Source organism: Camarhynchus parvulus, chromosome Z (genome assembly GCF_901933205.1).
Source record: "Camarhynchus parvulus chromosome Z, STF_HiC, whole genome shotgun sequence".
Lineage (NCBI taxonomy): Eukaryota > Metazoa > Chordata > Aves > Passeriformes > Thraupidae > Camarhynchus > Camarhynchus parvulus.
The window spans coordinates 16,545,928-16,568,170 of record NC_044601.1 but is presented as its reverse complement, the minus strand read 5'-3'; the positions used below and the strand labels follow the sequence as shown (position 1 = coordinate 16,568,170).

Sequence of the window (22,243 nt, the reverse complement as noted above, 5' to 3'; positions counted from 1 at the left end):
TCTACATTTATTTTAAAAGTTAATAAATACCCATGTTCACTTTTCATAGTACCACATAGATGATTTTTCATATGGTGGCAGTAAAATTACCAAGGACAACTTGGAAAGTTCTTTTTGTAGTGGAAATGACATAGGCTGGTCTATAATCTTCCTCATGTTATTTGAACACTAATCTGTTCTTAATTAAAAGCAATATACATAATCTTAAAAAATTAAACAAGCTTAACCAGGACCCTGATTGAAAAAACATGATTCTTTTTGACTATTGATAAGCAGTCCTGTTGCAGCAATATAAAATTCTTGTTGCGCACACTCCATACGTTTCCTTAACTGTAAAACTGTTAGGAGTTGTCAGCAAAATTGGAGTTCCCTTCAAATTCTGAGATTTAAAAATCTGTTCACCAGTTTCTTTGAAGTAATTGTTGTGTTTCTGTTTTCGTACTAACAGCCAAATTCACAGTAAGCATCCAAAACCCAGATGTACACAGGGCTGTAAGACAAGTCACTTTTTCTTTAATTTTACAATATATCAGTGAGTTTCTGATGATGGCTGCAGATGTGCTTTCTGCAGCTGATTATATATTTTATGAATCTGAAAGGAGCATGCCTCTTAAAAATAAGCATATATGAAGCATAAGTCAGAGCTCTTTTTAGGACATCGATGCTTTACTTAGTATGAATCATAGCTAAGAATTAATGTAGAACAGTGCTGTAATGCATGATACGATATCAATGTATTAAGTAATGCCCAACTTCTTAAAAGGATAAAAATAAGAATGTACTACAGCATTAATTGTTGGAAATATATTTCTTGGCAGTTCTGTGGCATTTGTTCTTCAGTATTGGTTGTCTGACCCCTGTCACTCCTTTTTCTTTGTATAGAAGATCTGGTTGACCTTATTTCAGTTCATATTTCTCTCCTGTTGCAGAATTTCAGTGTGCATTTTCACATTCCTTCATGACTTTTAAATTATCTGGTTTTGTCTTTCATTCTACTCCCCCCTCCTTTTTTTAAGTAGAAATATTTCAGTCTCATTTGAATAAGAAATTTCTGTTTAAAAACAGAAATCTCCATCCTGAATTTAAATATTTGAGCCAGAAGAATAAATTCTATATGAATTTAAATAATTGGGCCAGAAGAAAAAACTCTTGATGAATTTAGATTGATAGTAATTGTTCTCTAGCACTAAATTCTGAAGATAAATGGGTATGGCCTTGCACGTAGGCTGCAATATCTTCTTTTTTGAATAATTTAGGTATGTTTGGTACACATTTAAGAAGTTGAGTTGAGAAGGAATAGGGCTAGAGAGTGTGAGTAGTGCTTTTGATATGCAGGTATTTTTAGAACTCATTATTGGCAAAACCTTTGCCTCAGCTGAAAAATTTTGGCTGCATTAGATGGTAAATTGTCTTCTTTAGTACTTGGCATACAAGATTTGTATTGAGAATCGCTGAAGAGAAATTTCTTTCAATATTTACCTTTCTATTCACAGCTTCTAATTGAATACAATTTAAATACCTCTTTCTATATGCTTAATACATAAACAGTTAAAATTGTCTGTGTCTCCCTTTAGAATGTCATGGCCATGTAGCGGGATGGGGAAAAAATTGAAGACAAAGCAAACACATTTTGAAGCAACTGGGTTTAGTTTTGTTGGTATTATCTGTTATTTACAAAATACAAACAGTTCTTTAATGCTTTATTTGTAATTTAACCAATGTCTTTCATTCTTTTCATGGAATGAGCAGGGAGCTTAGAAAGGATAAGGTCAAATAATGAAGCTACTTAAAAAATTAATAGCTTCTGCAGCATGACAGAATGAGTCTTGAGTGATGAAAATGCATGAGCTGAAGTGTTTGCTTGTTTACATATTCTACACGTGCATAGCAAATGTGTATTAACAAGAGTGCCATACACTGTGATTATTTCAAGGAATAGCTTTTGGAGAGACGGGTTTTAGTTTGCAGCATCTCTTCCATTCTTTTTGTTTACCATGCACTTACAGAATAGATGTCTTCATTTGCATGGCTTTAGAAATAATGTACTCATTTTATCATTTAAACAGGCCATCACACCTTATGGACTTTTCATCCTCTTTGGTAAGATATGTCAAATACACCTTGACAAACCACAGGGCTAGTGGTTCTTTTTTTTATCTGACCCATGCTGGTTAATTCAAACTCCATTGCTCTGTGCACATCCAGGAAATGCACTGGTTTTAAAATGGCAGTAAGTTGAGTCATTACATAAAAGCCACAGATACCAAAATGGCAAAACAGTTAGTGCCAGAAAAATTTTGGTGTGTGGTCCAATTTGTTTACTACAGAAAATGGGAAAGCAAAGTAAGATGTAAAAACAGAGGTTGCATCAGAGGAAATGCTGTACAGAGTTGGCTCATACATTAGTTGCAGGGGACAGTGTTGGGTAGAGTAATATTTTAATATGCCTCAGTTAAGAGGACTTTGACAACTATTGCACTATTTAAAAACTGAACACAAACATGCAGTAGTATGACTGGGATCTGGGGAATTTCCCTCCACTTATGAGCCCCAGAATACAATAAACAAACTTTAAAACTCTCCTTATACTAATATTTTAACCAACCTGTTTAATGAGGTATTATTCTTTGTAGCACTAATGTTAGTCAAAAGAAACAGACTTGGCCTTGTGCTTTAGTTAGTAGTGCTCTGAAAAAAATTTCCTTTCTGGATTTCCACAGGTGTGTATGGTGATGTACATCGTGTGAAAATCATGTTTAAGAAAAGAGGAATTGCTTTGGTTCAAATGGCAGATGCAACCCAAGCTCAATTAGGTATTGATTTTTAAGGCACAGTTATACTTCAAGCTAGCATGAATTTAATATAAAGGAGGAATTTTTCATCTGTCAGTGGAAAGCATAAATAAATAAAATTCATCATTGTGCTGCATTACTACATGCAAACTTTGATAATACTCTTTGTGCTTTAAAAAAAAATAGTCCTATGACTCTCAATATAGTAAATAATAGAACTAAAACATACAACTCTCCTGTCATTTATTTTAATAATACATTATATTGTTTTCTTGTAATTTATCTTATATCTACCTATTTAAGAATTATCAACTTATCTGTATTGAAATGCTGTTTGCATTTTTTTGGTATTTGAACTGGAGATTATATTATATTCTTATACTTTTTAAAAATGTTATGTTGTGACATAGCCCACCTGGTAGATGTGGAAGTTGCAGTTTAAATTTAGAATGTGAAATCTGACACTAAGTAGAAAACAGTATTCAAAGAATTGTCTTTTCTTCCCCTCCATTAATTCCTGTTCAAATTACATTTCCACTGGTTAGCTATCAACTACTTGAATGGACAGAGGCTTTATGGAAGGGTCATGCATGCTACTCTTTCAAAATATCAGACAATTCAACTTCCTCGTGAGGGCCAAGAGGACAAAGGTCTGACAAAGGACTATAGCAATAGCCCTTTACATCGCTTTAAGAATCCCTGCTCTAAGAATTTCCAAAATATCTTTCCTCCATCTGCAACCTTGCATTTGTCCAACATCCCGTGAGTATCTGCATGTGTCGTCTTTGTGGAAAGATATTTTTTAGGTGGTGTTGTGCAGTTAAAAAGACTAACATAAGTTTTGGTTTTCTTTCCTTGGCCTTTTACAATTCATTCTGCTGTGGGTCGTTCTGGTATGTTATTAACAATAAGTGAATCCTTTAACTGTCCCATTTTTATCATTAGCAAAGAGGATAACTGAAGGAATTATCTTCTTTGAGCTTTGATCAATTTATATTTTCTTTTCATATATTTTATATGCTTTTGGTTTTTGACATATTAAATCGCGTGTCACAAATTTTCACAAAGGTTAAAGACATGTTTTTTGAGGTAATGTACACAACATCAAATTCATCGTGGACATTGTTATTTAATATAGATGCAGTGTTTAATAATTGTCCTGGTTCAGGGCAAATTTGGGAGAGAACCCCAAAAGGGGCTCCTCTAGGAAAGCAGATTCAATTGGCCCTCCCCCCGACTGGTCCGGGAGAAAATACCTCCTTGGAGAAAAGTGGAAAAAACCTGTTTATTAAACCTAAACAATATTAATCAATAAAACCCCTTGCTGGTCCAAAAGAGATGACAAACTGAGAAAGTCCCCTCCCCAGGCTGCAGTTCAGCTCACTCAGGCTCTTATCAGTCCTTCCGGTGCTGGAAATGCCGCGGCCCAGGCCCGGCCCAGTGGGCCACAGGTGGAGCTGCCAGGGCTCTTCTGGTGTTCAGTCCAGAGCAGGTTTAAAGAGCTCCAAAGAAAAGGGAAAAAACACAGTCTAGGGAACTTCTTTGCCTCAGCTAGCTAAAACTAACTAAAAGCAAAGGAGATCTCTGTCCTGCTGTCTGTCCATCCGCAGACAACACAGTCCAGGAGCAGGAATGTGGAGGAGTGAGAGCAGTGTCTGAAAACAAACTTCTTTCCCCCCTTCACTCTCTGGAACAAGTCTTAAAGGTGCAAAACTTATTATTCAGCATAAACAGAACAGATGACTGGGGATAAAAGCATCATATAGTCAACCTAGGACAATAATTCTAACACTTTTTAAAGAACAGTTTCTACAGAATTCAGAGAACTCTTACATGGAGGGCAAGTTGTGAGAAAGTAAAAAGTATTTAGTGTGCTCTTTTAGACTGAAATAATCTTTTTTATGTCTAGAATATTATCAGTAGTGTGTGGGGTAACAGCCAAACATAGGTTTTACAGACTTCTCTTGTTTGGCAGCTGTGCAGGGAGGAAAAAAGGTAACTATTGAATTTTGCCACAATAAGAAAATAAAGTATAAGACACTTTGAGAACAGCTTTTTGAGTAAAATAAAAATACTTCAGAATTGAACATATGTGATGTGCACTTGCACAAATTGCAAGATGAAATGTGTTCCTTAAGATTTTTAGGAGATTTTTATGCAATCTGAATTTTACTGACAAAGAAACAGGATTGGATGAAAAACAATAGAGTGTCTAAAATATTTTTGTAGCACAATTTGATACTAAAATATAGAGTAAATGTAGGTGTTTTGAGCCGAAGTGTTTGAGTTGATGGAGATAAATTTAAACAGCAAAAACTAGTTTAGAAGCCAAAATTGAGATCTTGATGTTATTACAGAACTCTGTGCTCTTCTACAAGTTGAGGGGAGTTTGTTTTTGTTTTGTTTGTTTTTTGTTGTTTTCAATTAGGCCTTCTGTTACTGTTGATGATTTGAAGAACCTTTTTACAAGTAAAGGATCTACTGTGAAAGGCTTCAAATTTTTCCAGTAAGTTCTCTTGCAAAATTGCTAAGCAATCTTTCATCCTAGAAAATAGCTAATTGCTTTTTTGTGACTTTATATGTGTATACAACTACAGCCAAAATTCTGTGTACATAGAGCTATAGTCAAAAGTGGTACACCTATCACGATTTTTATCATACTTGGTCTTAAAATTTTAAATGAAATACTGGGTTAGCGTAACTAAACTGAAAATATGCAGCCTTTTGGCAAACTCCATGTGTGTTCAAAGTAAAACAAGTTCAAGGAAAGTAAATGCTCACTTCTTGAAAAAACACAAGCTTTGTGTAAAATGCCGTATAAAAATGACAGTGATGACAATGTATCTACATTAATTAAGGTTAGTTGGCGTATTATTTTAGCACAATCATGCTGGCTAGAGTAATCCCATCTATATAGACAATGCAAGTATTTCTTAAGAGTCTTCAAGCCTTATTTTGACCTAGCTTTTTGAAATCCAGTGTAATGAAAGAATGACATGACTCTAAGCCATAGATTCACAAAATTTATGTAGTTTTTTATCTTTTCATTTTGGAAGATGCATAAATAGCTCTGATTCTTTTGCTGTACAACTGTGTGTAATATAGCTGAGAAAAAAAAAACACGCCACTTTTCTGTGTTGGCTAGTGAAAATTTGGTGAGGATTAATAATAGTTTTTATTGTTCTTCAGGAAAGATTGCAAAATGGCTCTTATCCAGCTGGGCTCTGTGGAAGAAGCAGTTCATGCTCTCATTGAGCTTCACAATCATGACTTTGGAGAAAACCAGCATCTCAGAGTTTCCTTCTCAAAATCCTCAATCTGAATTTTCTGTGAATTTTCCCTTTAAGGCTGCATAATGGTTTTAGTAAAATCTTCAAACAGAGACTGAGACAGCTCTGACCAACTCTGTCTCTTAAAAGAAAAACCTCATTCATACACAAATAATTAAGTGATTATTTTTTCTGATTCTAGCTGCAATTATGTCATCCGTGGAAAGATCTTCTGTGAAATCATTTTAGCAACAATATTTATCATCAAATTTCCTACTTAAAATTATGTTTTGAGACCATCCTTTCAGCTTTTGTTTGAAATCAGCCTTACAAAACAATTTCGAGTGCTTTTACAATGTACCAAACGAGTATGTTTAATGAAAAAGTAAGCCTACTCTGTGCAGATTAAACACTAATTTGAATGTGAAATAGCGCTTGGGTTTCTTGCAGAAAAGCAAACAGAAACTGTGAGTATCCTCTAAATAGTATTTATGTTACCAAGGTGTACGTTCATACTTTGGTGAATCTTTACAAATAACTTGTTTATAAAAATAAAAAGTCTGTGCTGTTCTTATAGATTAAATTATTAGAGAAAAGGCAGTGCCTTCTCTCTGTGGAATAAAAGTATTTGAAAAGTTTCTTCAAGGTGTGGTATTGGAGAATTAGTTTGACTTGACTGTGGGTTGGAAGTTTGATGTCCTGTTTCTACTATGAAGGGATGTGCAACAGCACCTTGGAGAAAATAAAACAAGAAAATGGTCTTGATTTAAAATAATTTTTTTACATTTCTCTAAATAATTAAATGTTTGCAATCTTATGGAAAATATTCAGGTCTGTGATGGTTTTTCAAGTTTTTTAGAAGTTATTTTTGCTAAGGTCATCTTTCAGGGCAGAAAAATTAAACCTTGAGGTTTTTTACCACTCTACAGTCTAATACTTAAATTACTGTGTATTTACCTAATTTCTTATTTTGTGCCTTACTATATGTGTATGAATAGATTAGAGTGTTACCTGAAGTGTCTTGCAAAAATATTGTGGGCTTTGTGAAAATTCTCCTCTGGGTCTTTTTGTAAATGTTTTCCACGATAATTCAAGATATATTTTTTCATTAATTAATACTTTGAATTCTAGTTTCTTGTGCGTTCTTGTGGAGATTGGATGTAGATGGGTCTGAGGTTTCATTTGTTTTGAAATCACATAGGGATTCTTTCAATTTACCTAGTTGCACTTCTCTGATGGTAGTTCTTCACTGATAAAAAATTCACACCCAGAAAAAATATACTAAAAAACCAAATAAACCTATATAGGAGGGCCAAACAGCAAATCCAGTTAGTTTTCTGGACTTCATCTGACTTTTTGAGAGACACTGGCTGTATCAGAATATTCTTTCCGATTTCTGCACTTCTTGTATTTTTAATACTTTACAGTATTAAACTTAAAGTAATAGAATACTATAATTCTTTCCTTTGTAAGTATGAAAAAATTCTTGATACTGAATCTTGATTCCTCTTTGGGGAATGAGCTAAGATGCAGTTAGGTTTTGCCATGAGTGTACAGATGAATACTAATGACTGATCATATTTTAAAAAGCTAAATTTAATTTTAAGAGCTTTTTTCCCCTAGTATTTTCTTTCACATAAATTAATTGAAAATTAATTTAATTTTACTTACCACATTTCAAAGACCTATTTCTTTCAAACAAGGCATTTATTTACTTCTAGCAGAATTTGTTTCTGCTGTAATGTTTTGCCACTCATAATTGTTTTTGTTAATGTGAATTGTATGACTTTATCTTCCTAGAAGAAAAAGTATGTTTCTACCATGATCTGAGTATTCTGTAGTGAGCTTTCTCAAATTTTCTCTCTGAATTATTTTTGCAAAATCAGCCTTTTCGTAGCTTGCGAGATACTACCTTGATCTATGTAAATTGATTACAAGTGTAGTATTAAGGAAACTTCCCTGCCTGACCATCTGGGAGCCACTCTGGCAGTCACTCTTGCACCACCTGAGCTGGACCTGGGGCTCTTCCCAGGTACAGCCCCCACACTCCCACAGTCAGAACAGGTTTCCTTTCTGGGCTGACCCCAGGTTTCCCATAGCAGTCTGGGGCATCCCAACCATTAAAATCATTTCATCACAGCACAATAAGAAACAAACAGCTCGGGCTGGTGTCTCTGGGGAGGGACCCAGAACAAAGGAACCCCTGGGCTTTTATCCCCTCACCAAGCATGGGAAGGTCTGGGACCGTTCCTGCCATGTCCCAGTGTCCGGTCCCCTGGCTTGGCCACAGGTTCCCAGGCCCTTGTGTGCCCAGGGTGGGCTCTTCAGGGCCTCTTTGCCTGGGCTGCCCCAACCTGAGCTCAACCTGCAGCTCCCACTGCAGCTGCACCCCGAGCTACCTCAGTGAACGTGTTCCTCAACAGTAGCAGCCAATCTGACTGCACAGATGTAGCTATATTAAGTGCTGTGCAACACAACCATGTATATATGCAGAATTTACTATGTCCTGGAAAGTTCAACTGGCTTAGAAAAAATATTCCCCTAAGGGATGTTATCTTTTAGATTTCACAGAATCACAGAATGGTGTGGGTTGATCTCCATGAGGTTCTCACAGTCTCACTGCTCAGTCTGCCCAGATCCTTCTGGATGCTATCCTTTTTTTCCAGGTGTGCTGACTGCAACACATAGCTTGATGTTGTCAGCAAACTTGCAGAGGGTGCAGTTGATTCCACTGTCCATGTCACTAACAAGGCTGTTTAACAGCTCTGGTACCTGATTATCCTTACAGAGCACTGCTCATTATTGGTCTCCACTTGGACATCAAGCTGTTGGCCACAACTCTTTGAATGTGGCCATCTAGCCATTTCCTTTTCCAGCTAGAGGTCCACTCATCAAATCCATGTCTCCAGTTTAGAAACAAGGAAGTTTTGTGAGACAGTGTCATGCTTTGCACAAGTCCTGGGAGTTGACATCAGTTGCTCTCTTCTTATCCACCATTGCTGTAAGCCTGTTGTGGAAGGCCATTAAATCTGTCAGGCATGATTTGGCCTACATCTACTTCATAATCTTACTGGGAACCAAGGTGGGACTTCCAGCCTTATAGTTCCCTGGGTCTTTCTTATTTCCCTTTTTACAAATGTAGGCTATATTTCCCCTTTCAAAGAAAAGCATTAGCTTTCACAGTTTCATAGACTTAGGCTGCTCAGAAAACCTCTTTTCCTCCCAGGCTACACATTACTTCCACCCTCTGTAGCCTTTCTTTTAGTGTTTTGAGTTCATCCAGTAGTTCCTTGTTCATCTAACACCATTCTGACATTTTTGCCCAACTTCCTCTTGGGATAATCACTCCTGATCTTGGAGAAGATGATCCTTTAATTAAAGGTGTCCTTTAATACCAACCAGCTTTCTTGGGTCCCTCTTCCCTCCAGGGCTTTATCCCATGATATTGTATGAGGCAGATCCCTGAGGAGGGCAAAGGCTGCTCTCCTGAACACCAGGGATGGACTGAAGTTCCCCCTGGCATCTTTCATTTAAAGCCTTTCTCACTAGCCTGGCAAGCCTGGGGCAGAAGATGCTCTTTCCCTCTTCTACCAGATGGACCCTGTCAGCTCTCAGTAGACCCAGTTTCTGAAAGCAAGTCCCATGGTGAATGCAGCCAAACCCCTGGCTGGGATACAGCCCCAGAAGCATTTGTTGGTTCACCAGATTTGACTGGCCCTTTCAAACACCTTTCCTTTGACTGTGAGCATTGATGAAAAGACTGCCTGTGGAATCTTAAAAAATTTTAGCTTAGAAAAAATTTGAATGTTGGTATTTATTATGTTTGCTTTCTGGTTTTGTGATACAAGTATTGTGTATCTTGATTCACCTTTACTGTTCTGTTTTTGCAACCAAATTATTCTTGCCAACATACTTTTAGATTTGTGTGTATCTGAAAGGTGCTACCTCTTAGGGAGATCTGCTTTTACAAGATATGCAGATAAGCTTTGGAACTTGACAGTACGCCTTAACATTTGCTTAGCAGCATGAAAGGCACTAGTTAAGGCTACTTTTTCCCCTTTAGTGTTCCACCTTGGAAAATTGAAAGCATAACCATAACACCTTAGTTATTACAATGCATTGTTAGTGAAGAAGCATGGCAGAAGGAATAATTTTTATACTTTGTGATTGATTCATTAATCCCTGGTGCAGAAGCACAGTTGCATCTCAGTTCTTGATTCTCTAAAGCCCTTGATATCTGTGAAAAGAGTAAGATTTAGGAAAGAATGATATTCTACAGAGTCTCATGGTGATGTGGATGGAATGGGGCCTCCAAAGGCCTTAGTCCTACCTTTTAGTCAGATTATAGATAACTTTAAGCAGTTACTCAAAGTATTGTCCATGTTAATTTAAAAAAAATAATTACACTGAACAAATTCTCTGTTCTTCGCAGTTCCGTTTGGCAGTCCTCAATGTGAATTTGCTTCCTTAATATGTAAAGCTTTAAACATACTACATTCTATGTCTTTTGCCTTTTTCCCTGTTCCCTGTGTAACTCTGAAGAGGATTCTGGCTTCATCTTCTCTATACTGTGGCCTTAAGCTGTTAAAGATATGTTTATAATTTCTTCAACATATGTTATTAATTTCTGTTTGTGAAACATCTGGTAATGTGCACAGTTTAAATTGGAATTTGGGCACATGGTGGGATTATTTGGGGCTGTCTTATGCAGGGCCAGGAGTCGAACTCGATGATCCTTGTGGGTCCCTTCCACTTCTGCATATTCTATGATTCTGTGACTGTATTGTTATGCCTCTGTATATGTCATGTCCTTGAATCAACTCTGAGTTACCTCCTAGTCCATTGTTTTTGATGGATGCACACTTGGTTCAAAGTGTAATAAGGCCTTTTTAACAACCCAGGAGCAGCTAAGTGCCTTTTCAAATGATCCTTGATTTGTTATATAATGGTAAAACTTTTGGTTTTTTTTTAATTTCTGCAGAACTCTTAAAACATCAGAATCAACTTTTGAAACTTTGACTTATAATTTGACTCAGTTGTCTTGTCTGCTGGTCCTGTAAGTTGCACTGGATTTGTGTGCTGATAAATTGAGGTCCTTTTTATTCAGAAGATATTCCACATACCTGTGGAAACTTGCCTATTTTTGACATTTTTCTGATTACAGGCAGCAAACCTGTGTTTGTGTGCCAAGAAAACTATTAGTCTTTGTGGATAGTAGTGCCAGTGAGGTCTGTCTGATCAATTATGTTGCCCTCCTCTGATTCATGTCAGTAGGAAAGTGGTAAGTTGGGGTTTTTTATAAGAGATGTAGACCTACTACTTGACATTTTATGCTGTTAGCTTATATTTCTGTTTTTCAAATGAGAGGTCAACTGCCTACAAAAAGCATTGTTTGCCTTAACCTTTGGCCCTGACGTGTTAGCCAGAGCACAACTACTAGGCTTAGTCTTGTTACTGTTGTGCTGAAACAATACTAGTCAGATTGCACAGAATTTTTTCTTTACATTATCTTTTTTCTGAAGTTTTGTTTGCTATATAAAAGATTCTTTGCCTGCTCTTTTCAAAGCAAATCCTAGCAGTTAGAATATAAAATTCCTGAAGTATTTAACTTCAGGGTTTTATTGATGGGGGATGTGATATAGGAACAAAATTGGACCAAAGTTTTTGTGCCTTCAGTAGTTTTATATGTAGGGTTTTTCTCCGTATCTGTAGGTGTCTTAAGTATAATAAATACATCTTTCCCCTCTGGAAAATGTATATTTATATTGTGAAAAATTAATATTGTCTACTGACTATACAAGAAGTGAACTACAGCTGTTTCAATACGGATTTAATTAGTCTACTGTCTTTCCCATTTACAGGGTGTTTTTTTTTTTTTTTTTTTTTTTTTACTGCAAAGTGTAGGAATCCAAGCATAACTCACATTATTTCTTACTTCAGATAATAATGACATGTTGTGCTTGGAGCAGTCCCAAAGAAATTAAATGCTTACATAATTGAAGGTCCTTGATGAATGAAGAAAGCTTTTACTTTAGCAGATTAATGTCATCATTGTAAGCAGTTTTTCAGTTCTTGGAAACTGTGCTTTATTTATGAGTGGGAAGCTGCCACACATAAACTTGATTTCAAGCACTTTCCAATTCTTTTTGAATATGTTACCCACTTTCTACAGAAGTTCACCATAGAACTGCAGCAGCACAAGATGAAAGTTGCTAACCAAGCAGATTATTGCATCAGAATGTAACTTAATTCTCTGACCAAAGAGTGTTCTGGTTTTACTGAGATATGAAAACCTGTTTTCTCTCACATTCCTTTCTGATGGGAAGACCCAATGCAAAGTGGCCTCTATTTGAGACTGTTACTGGTGGTAGAAACAGTGGAAAATGAAAATAGTAATGTGAACCAAATGGTGTGAGAGAATGCAAAAAGTAAATATATTGCTTTTAGTACTGTACTCAAGACACAGTAAACATCTCTAAGAATTGCTGTCATTTCCTCATTTCACATGATCTGTTCATAAAAATTCCATTTCAGTTTATAAAAATGTTCATGTAACACAAGAAAATACTGTAAATATTTGTAGCATCATGTTTTGTTTTGGTTTTGGTTTGTTTTTTTTTTAATCTGGAAAACGAGTGTTTGGGGAAACAATGGAAATGAAAAATGTTTTTATATAAAAATATTGTCTGTATATTTTAATAAGCAAAAGCTTTCATTTGTAAAGCATCTTGTGGCATTGCATGAAAAGTATTTTATATCTGTGGAGATGACTTAAAACTGAAGAGATATAAGATGTATAAAAGAAACCTATTTTGTGACTGTGTAGTGCATGGTGAATATGATTTTGTTTGCGCTGTAATATATTCTGGTTTTTTAGGTTAGTGTGGTTTCTGATTACATGATATCTATGCCTAACTACTTTCCTAACTCTAGTTGTTGTAGCATGTCTTTTAATAAATGTAATTATGACTGTACTCTTAAATTTTCCTGTGTTCTTGACTATTACTTTGGGGTTTTTTTTGGTCTTAAAATTGTGCAGCTAATAACATCTAATTTTCTGGGGTTTTTTCCTTTAGCATACATGGGCATCTAAACAAAAGCTTTTCATATCAAAAGTATTTTAAGAGGATTAATGCACATCTTCAGCAAGAAGTGAAGGTCAGCAGCACTTAAATTTTTTCCTGAGCAGTGCAAAAATTCTCATTTTCAGTAGGATAGAAATTTATTCTACAACTCTAAACCAATGCAGTAGTTGATGGCTATTTTGTTATTTGAGACAGGAATGAGAGGCTTCAGTGATGAGAGACTTGGAGCCTTATCATTGAGAACTCCTTTATCTTTTACCATGCTGTACTCTTTTCTAGTCCTAGGATTGAAGTTCATATCCTTTGCACAAAGATTTAAAAAATGTAAATAGCAGCTTAAAAAGATGGTCTGCTTTCAGCTTCCTGTTTCTCAACTGTCTTGTTGATTGCCTTTCTTTCATACTCCTTTGGTTGCTCTTCTCCATGTTGCACAACACTAATTTAGACCCTCTTATTCTTGCATGCAAAATTCAGGATTGATGGTAAACAGGTAGTAGTCTAAGGCCATAGATACAAATACGAGGTGAGTGCAACACCTCTATGAACTAAAATTTTCAGCCAGTCTGGCAAAGATTTAATTGTCTGCCACCCAGTAGATTATGCAATTGTCAGTCTCTGAGTGTAGATGCTTTTGTGGGAAGAAAAATCTGACTCAGTTTAGACTGAATTGCAAGTTTCAGCAAATTATTCTCCAAAGGCTAGATCTGAAGTCCCCATGTGTAACTCTTGATTTTGTCCTTGATACTTAAATATTTGATAAGCATTCTGGGGAAAATGCTAGCTTTTAGTGGCCATAATTTGGCTTCTTATTTTTTGACCAAGTCTGCCTGAGAATGTATGAGGAACTGAAATTCCTGACTGTTGTCTTCTCCCATTACTCCTTAACCAAAAAGTAAATCCTATCATGAATTCTTGTCTCTGGTTGTTAACCCTACAATACAATCACAGTAATTTTTTTCCTTAAGCAGCTTATATAAGTGTCCATCTTGGAAAATGAAAAATGAAATACAACTTTTAAATAACACAGATATAAATTTTTTGATACCAGAACTTCCGTTACTTGCAAACTGAAAGAGAAAGGGCAGTAACTGGTGAATTTGCCAGCATCTACTTTCTCACGGTTTGAATCAGACCCAAAAGTTTTCTCAATAGCCCCAGGGCTCACCCATTTACAGAGGTGGAAAGAAGATTATTGTATGCTTTGAAAATACAATAAAAATTCCCACTTGCATTTTCTTAACTGTGCTGAGATATTTGTACTTGAGTTCTTTGGCATGTAGCAGGTGAGTACAAGTATGTCTAAACAAAATATAATGAAAGCAGAAGTTGTGGTAGAATATCTAGGTGAGAGAAGGTGTGGGGCATAGAGGCAGAGGGAAGAAGAGACCTCAGAAATGTGAGTCATCCCAGAGACCATTTCCAGACTGAAGCCTTTGCTGTTGAACATCAACTCTTCTCAGATGCTGCAAAAAAACCAGAACAGTCCGGTGACAATGAGAACAGATATCTTTAAGGTGGTGCTAAGGTAGCAGTATGAGTTGTTCAGCTCCAAAAAAGCTCTGACAATTAGAGTAATACTTTAATCTCAAGCTAGTGATCATTCTTATTCCATAGTATTTGCTGCTTAGTCTAAGCCAATTCATCAGGGTAACACTTTTAGGTCCTGTGTTTCATTTCCAATCTGTTTCAAGTACAACTACTCTGTCCTTTTGTGAGAATCAGAGCTTTAAATGGAAGCAAAGTATACTGTCTGTAATTCCTCCATTAAATCTACTATGTAAGTGTTTTTCTAGCTGTGCAGCTTAGGGAGATACAAGAAGGCTGGAGAGGGATTTTTCAAGAGAGCAGTAAGACATGAGCAAATGGCCTCAAGATTAACAAGAGTAGGTTTGGATTAGATACTAGGAAGAATTTCTTTACTGGGGATGGTGACATACTGGAACAGGCTGCTTAGAGAAGTTGTGGACTTTCCATCCTTAGAAGTGTTCAAGGCCAGGGCCTTGGATGGGGCTTTGAACAACCTGGTCTGGTGGAAGGTGTTATTGCCCATGGCAGGCAGGTCAAACTATATGATCTTTAAGGGTGCTTCCAAGTGAGACTGTATGATTATATGAACTGTTTCTCTTGTGCATGCATATTGTTTGTACAATGCAGGGTCTGTAAGGGTTTTTATTTAAGGTTTTCTCTGATTCTTTTTTTCCTCCAGAGCCCATCTTGGTCTGCAAAGCCACATTAAACTCCTCAGAAGATGTTGCTCAATGCTTGGAAACTTTTTTTAAAGGAAAGTGGACTGAAGGATATTGCATAATACTGCAGGCTTGCAAGCTCTGTGGTTGGATACAGGTTCAATTTCTACCCTGCCATGGTGCTGCCTAACACACACCTAGAGAATATATTCAGTAAGTATCACTGCCTATAAAAGTAAAATTGAAGCTCCTTTTAAAACAAATATGATCTCAACACAAAAAAAATTACAAAGACTAAAGAAATTAAGATAACTCTGCTATTCAGTACTATGAATTCTGTTGATGATCTAGGAAGAACTGTCTGTAGCTCCATGGTCTATTTTAGTCAGTGCAATGTGGGTGGGTGCTGGAAAGAAGGATTGTGGGTTCTTTTCTAATTAAACACTTCCAACAAAAACCTGAAGTTGTCAGGTTTAGTTCTTACCAAAAAACATGGCACTGTTATTGGCTGACTTTTCAGCATTACAGACCTTCTCTCTTTCTTTTTCTTCCCTCTTCAAATTCTCTCCTATGGCCAAATTATCCAAAAGCAGTGTGAGATTCAATAGCAGCAATACAGTACCTTCAGCAAAATGTAATTTCTGTATATGCAGAATTCAAATTCATCTGGTCATCTGATTTGAAGTATCTTGTGAATTGTGTAACTAAGCTTCCCCCTTGTGAAAAGCCTTGAAAGTAGATTTTCTATTTAAGGTCACAATAAATTTCTAAAAACAGTTATCTACCCAAGTAATCTCTTCTATCACATCTATTAACTGAAAGTGGTTTCTATACTTTGCTTCGTATGTGATGTTTGATTTGGTGACATGCTTTTTTCCTTTTTGTGTGTATGTTCTCATTATGACTCAACAGCTTAAAACTCAGTCTTGCTGAGGCTTTAATTATATTTTCAAAAGCATACAGGGTTTATACTGTTGGTCTTTGTGCTTCAACAAGTTTATCTTCTTTCTCAGAGCCTTCAGTGGTCTATCAGATACTGAACTGGTTAAAGATTTTTGATAGCGGACCTCTCCCAGTCAATTCCATCATTGTTGAGTGTGTTGGTTTCAACAATAAATAACTGCTCTTTGAGTATTACAACTTTCAATGTTAATTCAGCCACAGAGACATGAAGGTTAATAAACACCACACTTCTTGATGCTAAGACTTACTTGTTATGGTAGAAATGTCTTTTTCTCTTCTTCTGCTCTGGTTTGGCACTGCTGGTTACAGCTTGCCTGTCACAAGTTGGCCTGAGTTAATTTCTCCTTCAAGGCACGCTATTTGTGCTTGTTAGATTCCCAAAGAACTTACTGGAACACTTTGTGGAGCTCTTTACTCACCAGTCAGTGCAGAACTATGCTACTTGTGTGAACAGTTTTTCTTTAAGGAAGTTGTTCAATCACTGTGTACCTCTAGTTTTAACACAAACTGCTTATTTTGCAGGGCTTAGATTCTCCCAATTTTATATTATGGGAAGATTGCATTTTCCATTTAGTTTTTTTTTAAATGCATGTGATTTTAATCAAGGTCCTTCAAAAATATTTAGGTCATTGTTGCCACTCATCAACAGGAAAATAGATAAGGAAGAGGTTAGCAGCAGCATCCTGTCTTGCCTGGGATATCTTGGTCACTTACTGTCTCATGAAATCTAACAGGAAAATTGCTGATAACTTTGCTGATGAAGCCTAGAAACACTCTTGATTAAGATACTGAATGTAACTTTGGGAATCCTGCTGACTAATCTTGATTCTGTCCCTTTCAAAGACTGGGATCCAGTCTAAACAACTACACTCTAAACTGACATACACATAACTTCTTACTCTCCAAATGATGGGGCTGTACCTTCAGCCAAAGTTTAAAACACCCTCTGGTGTACATCTGGTTGTGTATCAAATGGGTATAAAATAAAAAATCTGTAATTGTAATTAGTGGATTCATGTAGCACATAGCAAGAAAAAAATTCTCAGCCTCGTGCAGGCCCAAATGGTCAGTCATTATTTAGTTTTCACAGGCTTATATCATTTGGATGTCAAGTTTTTCTGCTATATGGAAAGTTCATGAGCCAGTGGTGCCCTTATGGCTAAGCAGGCCTGTGGTATCCTGGGCTGCATCATGAAGAGTAGTGCCAGCAGATCCAGAGAGGTGATCCTGCCACTCTGCTCAGCCCTGGCAAGGCCTCACCTGGAATGCTGTGTCCAGTTCTAGGCTCCTCAGTACAAGAGAGACATGGAGCTCTTGGAGTGGGTCCAGTGGAGGGTGACAAAGATGATTAAAGGACTGGAGCATCTCTCTTACAAGGAAGGGCTGAGGGAGCTGGGCATCTTCAGCCTTGAGAAGCGACAACTGAGGCGGGACTCCATCACTGTCTATGAGTATCTGAAGGGAGGATGTTGAGAGGATGGAGCAAGGTTCTGCTCAGTGATGCCAAGGAATAGAACAAAAGGCAGAAACAGATGTACAGAAGTTCCACCTGAATATAAGGAAAAATTTCTTTACAGTGTGAGTCACAGTGCACTGGAACAGGTTGCCCAGAGAGTTCGTGGAGTTTCCCTCAACTGAGATATTCAAGAACACTCCATTCTGGATGGAATCCTGTGCCATGTGCTCTCAGATAACCCTTCATGAGCAGGGAGGTTGGCCCAGGGTACCTCCAGTGCTCCCTTCTAATCTTTCTCATTCTGTGGTTCTGTGATTATAAGACAAACTTGATTTCTTGCAAGTATTATTTGAAGATAAATAGGGCTTTCAGCTTTGCAATTTGAATGAAAAAGAAAATAAAAAGACTAGGTGGCCACAGAAATGCTAATCTTAAGTTTTTATTACAATTTATAACAACACAAAATGCCATCACCCAGGGTGTATTTCTCCTCTGATTGCCAGTAAATGTAGAAATAACAGAGTTACACCTAATTTAATATTCCAAGATCAAAGAACAGGGCTTGTGCTGGTTTTGTAACAAAACAAAAGCATTCTCCTTTTTTATGCCAATTAATGCCTAATTTTATGAATCTAAAATCCAACTCATTCAACTAGCTTTGTATTCCTAGGGTCTAAATATACAGTAATTTAAGGTACTTTCTAATTGAGATAAAAATAGCTACTTTGAACTTTATGAACAGCATGTAAAAGTTTAATTGCTTACAGAACAACTCAGAGAGTAAGGCTGAGGTATTTACTATGAAAGGTTTGGTTACTATTTCCCCTTTTCTTTACCGCTACACAGTGTTGATGCAAATCTGAGATTGCCTGGTGACAAAATACAATTGGTCCATGGAGAAGGAAGCCATGGCAAAAGAATCCCCAACTGCCTAAGCAGCTTCAGAATGGTTTGGTTTATTTTCTCTGGTCACAGAACCACAGAATGGTTGGGGTTGGAGGGACCTCTGGAGATCATCTGGTTCAACTTCCCTGCTAAAGCAGGTTCACAGGAACATGTTCAGGCAGGATGGCCAGGAACTCACAAGACACAAATATGGAATTTATCTTCATAGATAATATAATTTGGCAAGTTGCTGTATTTCCCAACTAATGTTTCTAGACTCACTTTAAGACTCATCTTGCCCATAAATATAGCAAAGCTGATGGTGAGAGAAGGATAATACAAGGATAATTGTGTAGTCAGTGGGATTTGGTTTTTTTCCTATACCTATCAAAGATATTGTCATTAATTTTTGCCTTATTGACAAGCTGTTATTAAGTTCTATGCAGCTTCAATAGAAAGGCCAACACCCCTGTGGGTGAGCTTGGGGAGCCTGGTAGAGAAGAAAGCATGAATCTTTTTGCCAAGTTATTTCTCTTCAGATTTTAGCAGATATTTTAGGATCTGAAAGAAAAAGATGTCTGTTCATCTTCTTGGAGCTGGAAAAATCACAACATTACTTTTTATTTATTTAGTTATTATTTTTAAAATGTATGAAGGAAGTGCTGTTACTGTTCCTTTCTGAACTTGTCCTTTGTGCCTCTCTGCCTCTTCCCTCCTAACTACAGTCTTCAGTCAGCACAACCCTCAAAATAATGACACAGCATGAAACAATCAGAAACAATGGCTATCAGAAGTATTCTTGGATGACATTCCAAGATCTGACAACACCACGACATGCCCCCATAAACCAATATACACTAAGTGTTTGTGGCTTAAAAACTTCTAAAAACTGGGGCAGGGTGCTGTGGCATGAAAGCTTCTACCAGAGGTTATGCTGACCCACACACACTTATGTAGGAATACCATCCCAGTTACACATCTAAGTGGGAGGGAGAAGTGAAGAGAGGGAGAGAGGGGCTATCTTATCAAAGCTCCCAGTAGGTTTGTGGCAAAGCCTAGTTTGGTCTCCTATGCTAAAACCCACAGATAGCAGCCTTTTGCTCTGGAGAGCTGCTTTTCTGATTAGCAGTAACTGTCAGCAGGCTTTATCACCTACTGTGCCCTTGTTATGAGATGTACAGGGCATGCTCTGACGTATGTCACATCCAAGGCATATCCTCTAGACAAATCGTTCATTCAGTTGTAACATTCAATATTTAAGGTTCAAATTCAGGTGTCCAATGCTTTTTCAGAAATCTCATTTATATTTTCATCTTGAACTTTATCTGCTAGGAGTTGAGACAGTGGCATAGGCACCCTGAGAGTACAGACAGAAATACTGCAAACAACTTGAGGGATAATATTTCCTTTAAAAAAAAATCAAACAAGATACTGCTTTACTTCTGCACAGTATTTACTGAAGCATTTTCAATAGAAACTGAAGAGGATCAGGCAATCTTTTCAGTTATTTCTGAATATTTTGAGTTATTTTCAAAAATTGGTGTTTCTTATTCTGGGAGCTAAGTGAGTACCCAGAAACCAGTTATTAATTTGATTAACTTTAAATAAGCAAGAGAGACAGAATCAGATAAAAGGAATCTTCCATCAAGCTGTAGTTACTCTTTTCATTGCCATTTGGAAAGAAGCACTTGATAGAAAGCTGTTCAAGAATGCAACTGCACAATGAATAGCTGAGTGATCTGTTAACAAGGACATTTATTCACTCTAGCTGAAGATGTTTGCTGTTTTTAAAAATGTGTTTGGCAAAAGAGCAATTAATATATTTTGTCTTCATGTGTCAAAATAAGCAGTGTAGTCTATGCCAAAAATCCTTAAGTAAAAAAATAAAGAGATTTAGATAACATGGTGATATGCATTGTCTGCAAAGGAGACAGAACAAATACATATGGCTGAGGAGATGTTTAATCCAGCTTGCCCTTCTGATTTTCAATTATCCACATTTAGACACTTGCAAGCTAAAAATGCACAGCAAACTTCCAGGCATCTCTGGATGAACTGAATTACTTTGACCATCACAACTCCTTTCACAAAGAAGAACAATTGAAGCAACTACTGGTACATACATCTTCTGAGGAGTTTAATGTTAGGGATGAAGGAAACACTGTAATTACAAACTAGGCTTCCTTTAGGTTTGACAAGGAAAAGATTAAAATTTTTATCCTATCCAAAACAGAAAATACAAGTAGATATTAGTCTGTGTTTTCAATAAAGATATTTTGATGTGAAACAAGCAAGATTTGCTGAAGATGTTAAGGATGAGCATGTTGGGACACTAGTCCGTCTTACCCTCCTGAATCTTTAATTATCTTTTTGTACCAATTAGCTACGGTTTGGGCAGGTGACTTCAGGGCAGAAGTGATGTGTGATGAATCTCACCAGTGGATGAGAAGTAATGGAAGAGATTGTTTGGGAATGCTGTGAATTCTACGTCACTGTCAGCATAAAGAGCAAGTTAGACAAGTCAGGAACCATATAATTGACCTTGTTGTAGAGCAGAAAACAGAGCAAATGACCTCTAAACATCTTTTGACACTTATTTCTTACTACTATGCATTGAATTTAAAGTAGCCTTTGTATGTAGTTTAATTATTTGATTAGGAAGTATGTCAAACAGCAAATAATTTTGTGTTTGAGACACAATAGACAGGGACATAACAAGGAGATCAGTTCCAGTCTAGCTACTGTACTTTTTTCAGCTGATACACATCTGTGGTACTTTCTTTAAAGAATATTTCTATTAAAATTTTTAATTTGTTCTCTATATAAATATGATGTATTTCTTCAGGCTTTGTGCCAAAAATATTTTCCTGTTTGCTGCATGAGGTGTTTAAAATTATAAAAAGTTGCTTCCACTACTTTTTATGAAAGGAATAGTAGAAATTGCAGTGATTAGTAGGTCTGCTACACAGTGGGCTGCTGAGGAAGTGGAAAATTTCCAAACCATTTTAGTATGTTGTGCAGAACAATTGCTCTCTGAACCATTCCATATAATGATAAGCTACTTACAACCACTGAGAATGCACACTTCCAGTTTCAGTAAGTTTAAGGGAGAAATATGCAGTAAGGACATCTGTAGTGTGTTCTTCCAAAAGCAGGATACTTGTATGTAACTGGCTGCTGCTGAAGAATCTGGTCAAGATGAATAAGCATAGCAGAAGCTGATTTAAAGTGTATTCATGCTTAAGTAGGCAAATAGTAATTTAAAAAAACACAAAAACAGCAAACAAGCAAAACCCCAAAACAAACAAAAACCCACAAACAAAGCCCACCAAAACCAACAAACCAAAACCCCCAAAACTGGAAGAGAGCAGCTTACATAAATAAATCAATAAAGTTGATGATTCAATGAGACTGGGTTTTGCATCCCTTGAAATCAGACAGCAATAATTTGGTGTTTGTTATAATAAAACAGGAAAAGATCAGGTTATGTCACTTAAATGCAGTGGTGATGGAGGACTGGGCTGAATTAGCATTCAAAGGCATTAATGAAAAGCCACCATTGCATATGAGCAAAACTTCAGGAATCTCATTGGAGTTATCAAATACA

The 22,243-nt window shown here is 36.7% G+C and overlaps 2 protein-coding genes across 10 annotated transcripts in view; both read left to right on the top strand.

Annotated features, from left to right (window-relative positions):
- Nucleotides 1–15,455, top strand: part of PTBP3 (polypyrimidine tract binding protein 3) — a 47,875-nt gene extending 32,420 nt beyond the window's left edge. For 7 of the 9 annotated variants that reach the window (XM_030968161.1, XM_030968162.1, XM_030968155.1 and 4 more), the window contains exons 11-15: nucleotides 2,067–2,100; nucleotides 2,721–2,813; nucleotides 3,338–3,554; nucleotides 5,221–5,298; nucleotides 5,982–14,086. In XM_030968161.1, the coding sequence (XP_030824021.1) occupies nucleotides 2,067–2,100; nucleotides 2,721–2,813; nucleotides 3,338–3,554; nucleotides 5,221–5,298; nucleotides 5,982–6,114 (555 nt within the window). In that variant the 3' untranslated portion in view covers nucleotides 6,115–14,086. Of the gene's footprint in view, nucleotides 1–2,066; nucleotides 2,101–2,720; nucleotides 2,814–3,337; nucleotides 3,555–5,220; nucleotides 5,303–5,981; nucleotides 14,087–15,352 lie in introns of those variants that run through there. The other 2 variants (XR_004061480.1, XM_030968163.1) reach the window with 2 other exon arrangements.
- The window catches only part of SUSD1 (sushi domain containing 1), a 49,660-nt gene continuing 42,832 nt past the window's right edge, over nucleotides 15,416–22,243 (top strand). Inside the window, exon 1 of the mRNA XM_030968154.1 lies at nucleotides 15,416–15,545. Coding sequence (XP_030824014.1) covers nucleotides 15,509–15,545 — 37 coding nt within the window. The 5' untranslated portion in view covers nucleotides 15,416–15,508. The remainder of the gene's footprint in view (nucleotides 15,546–22,243) is intronic.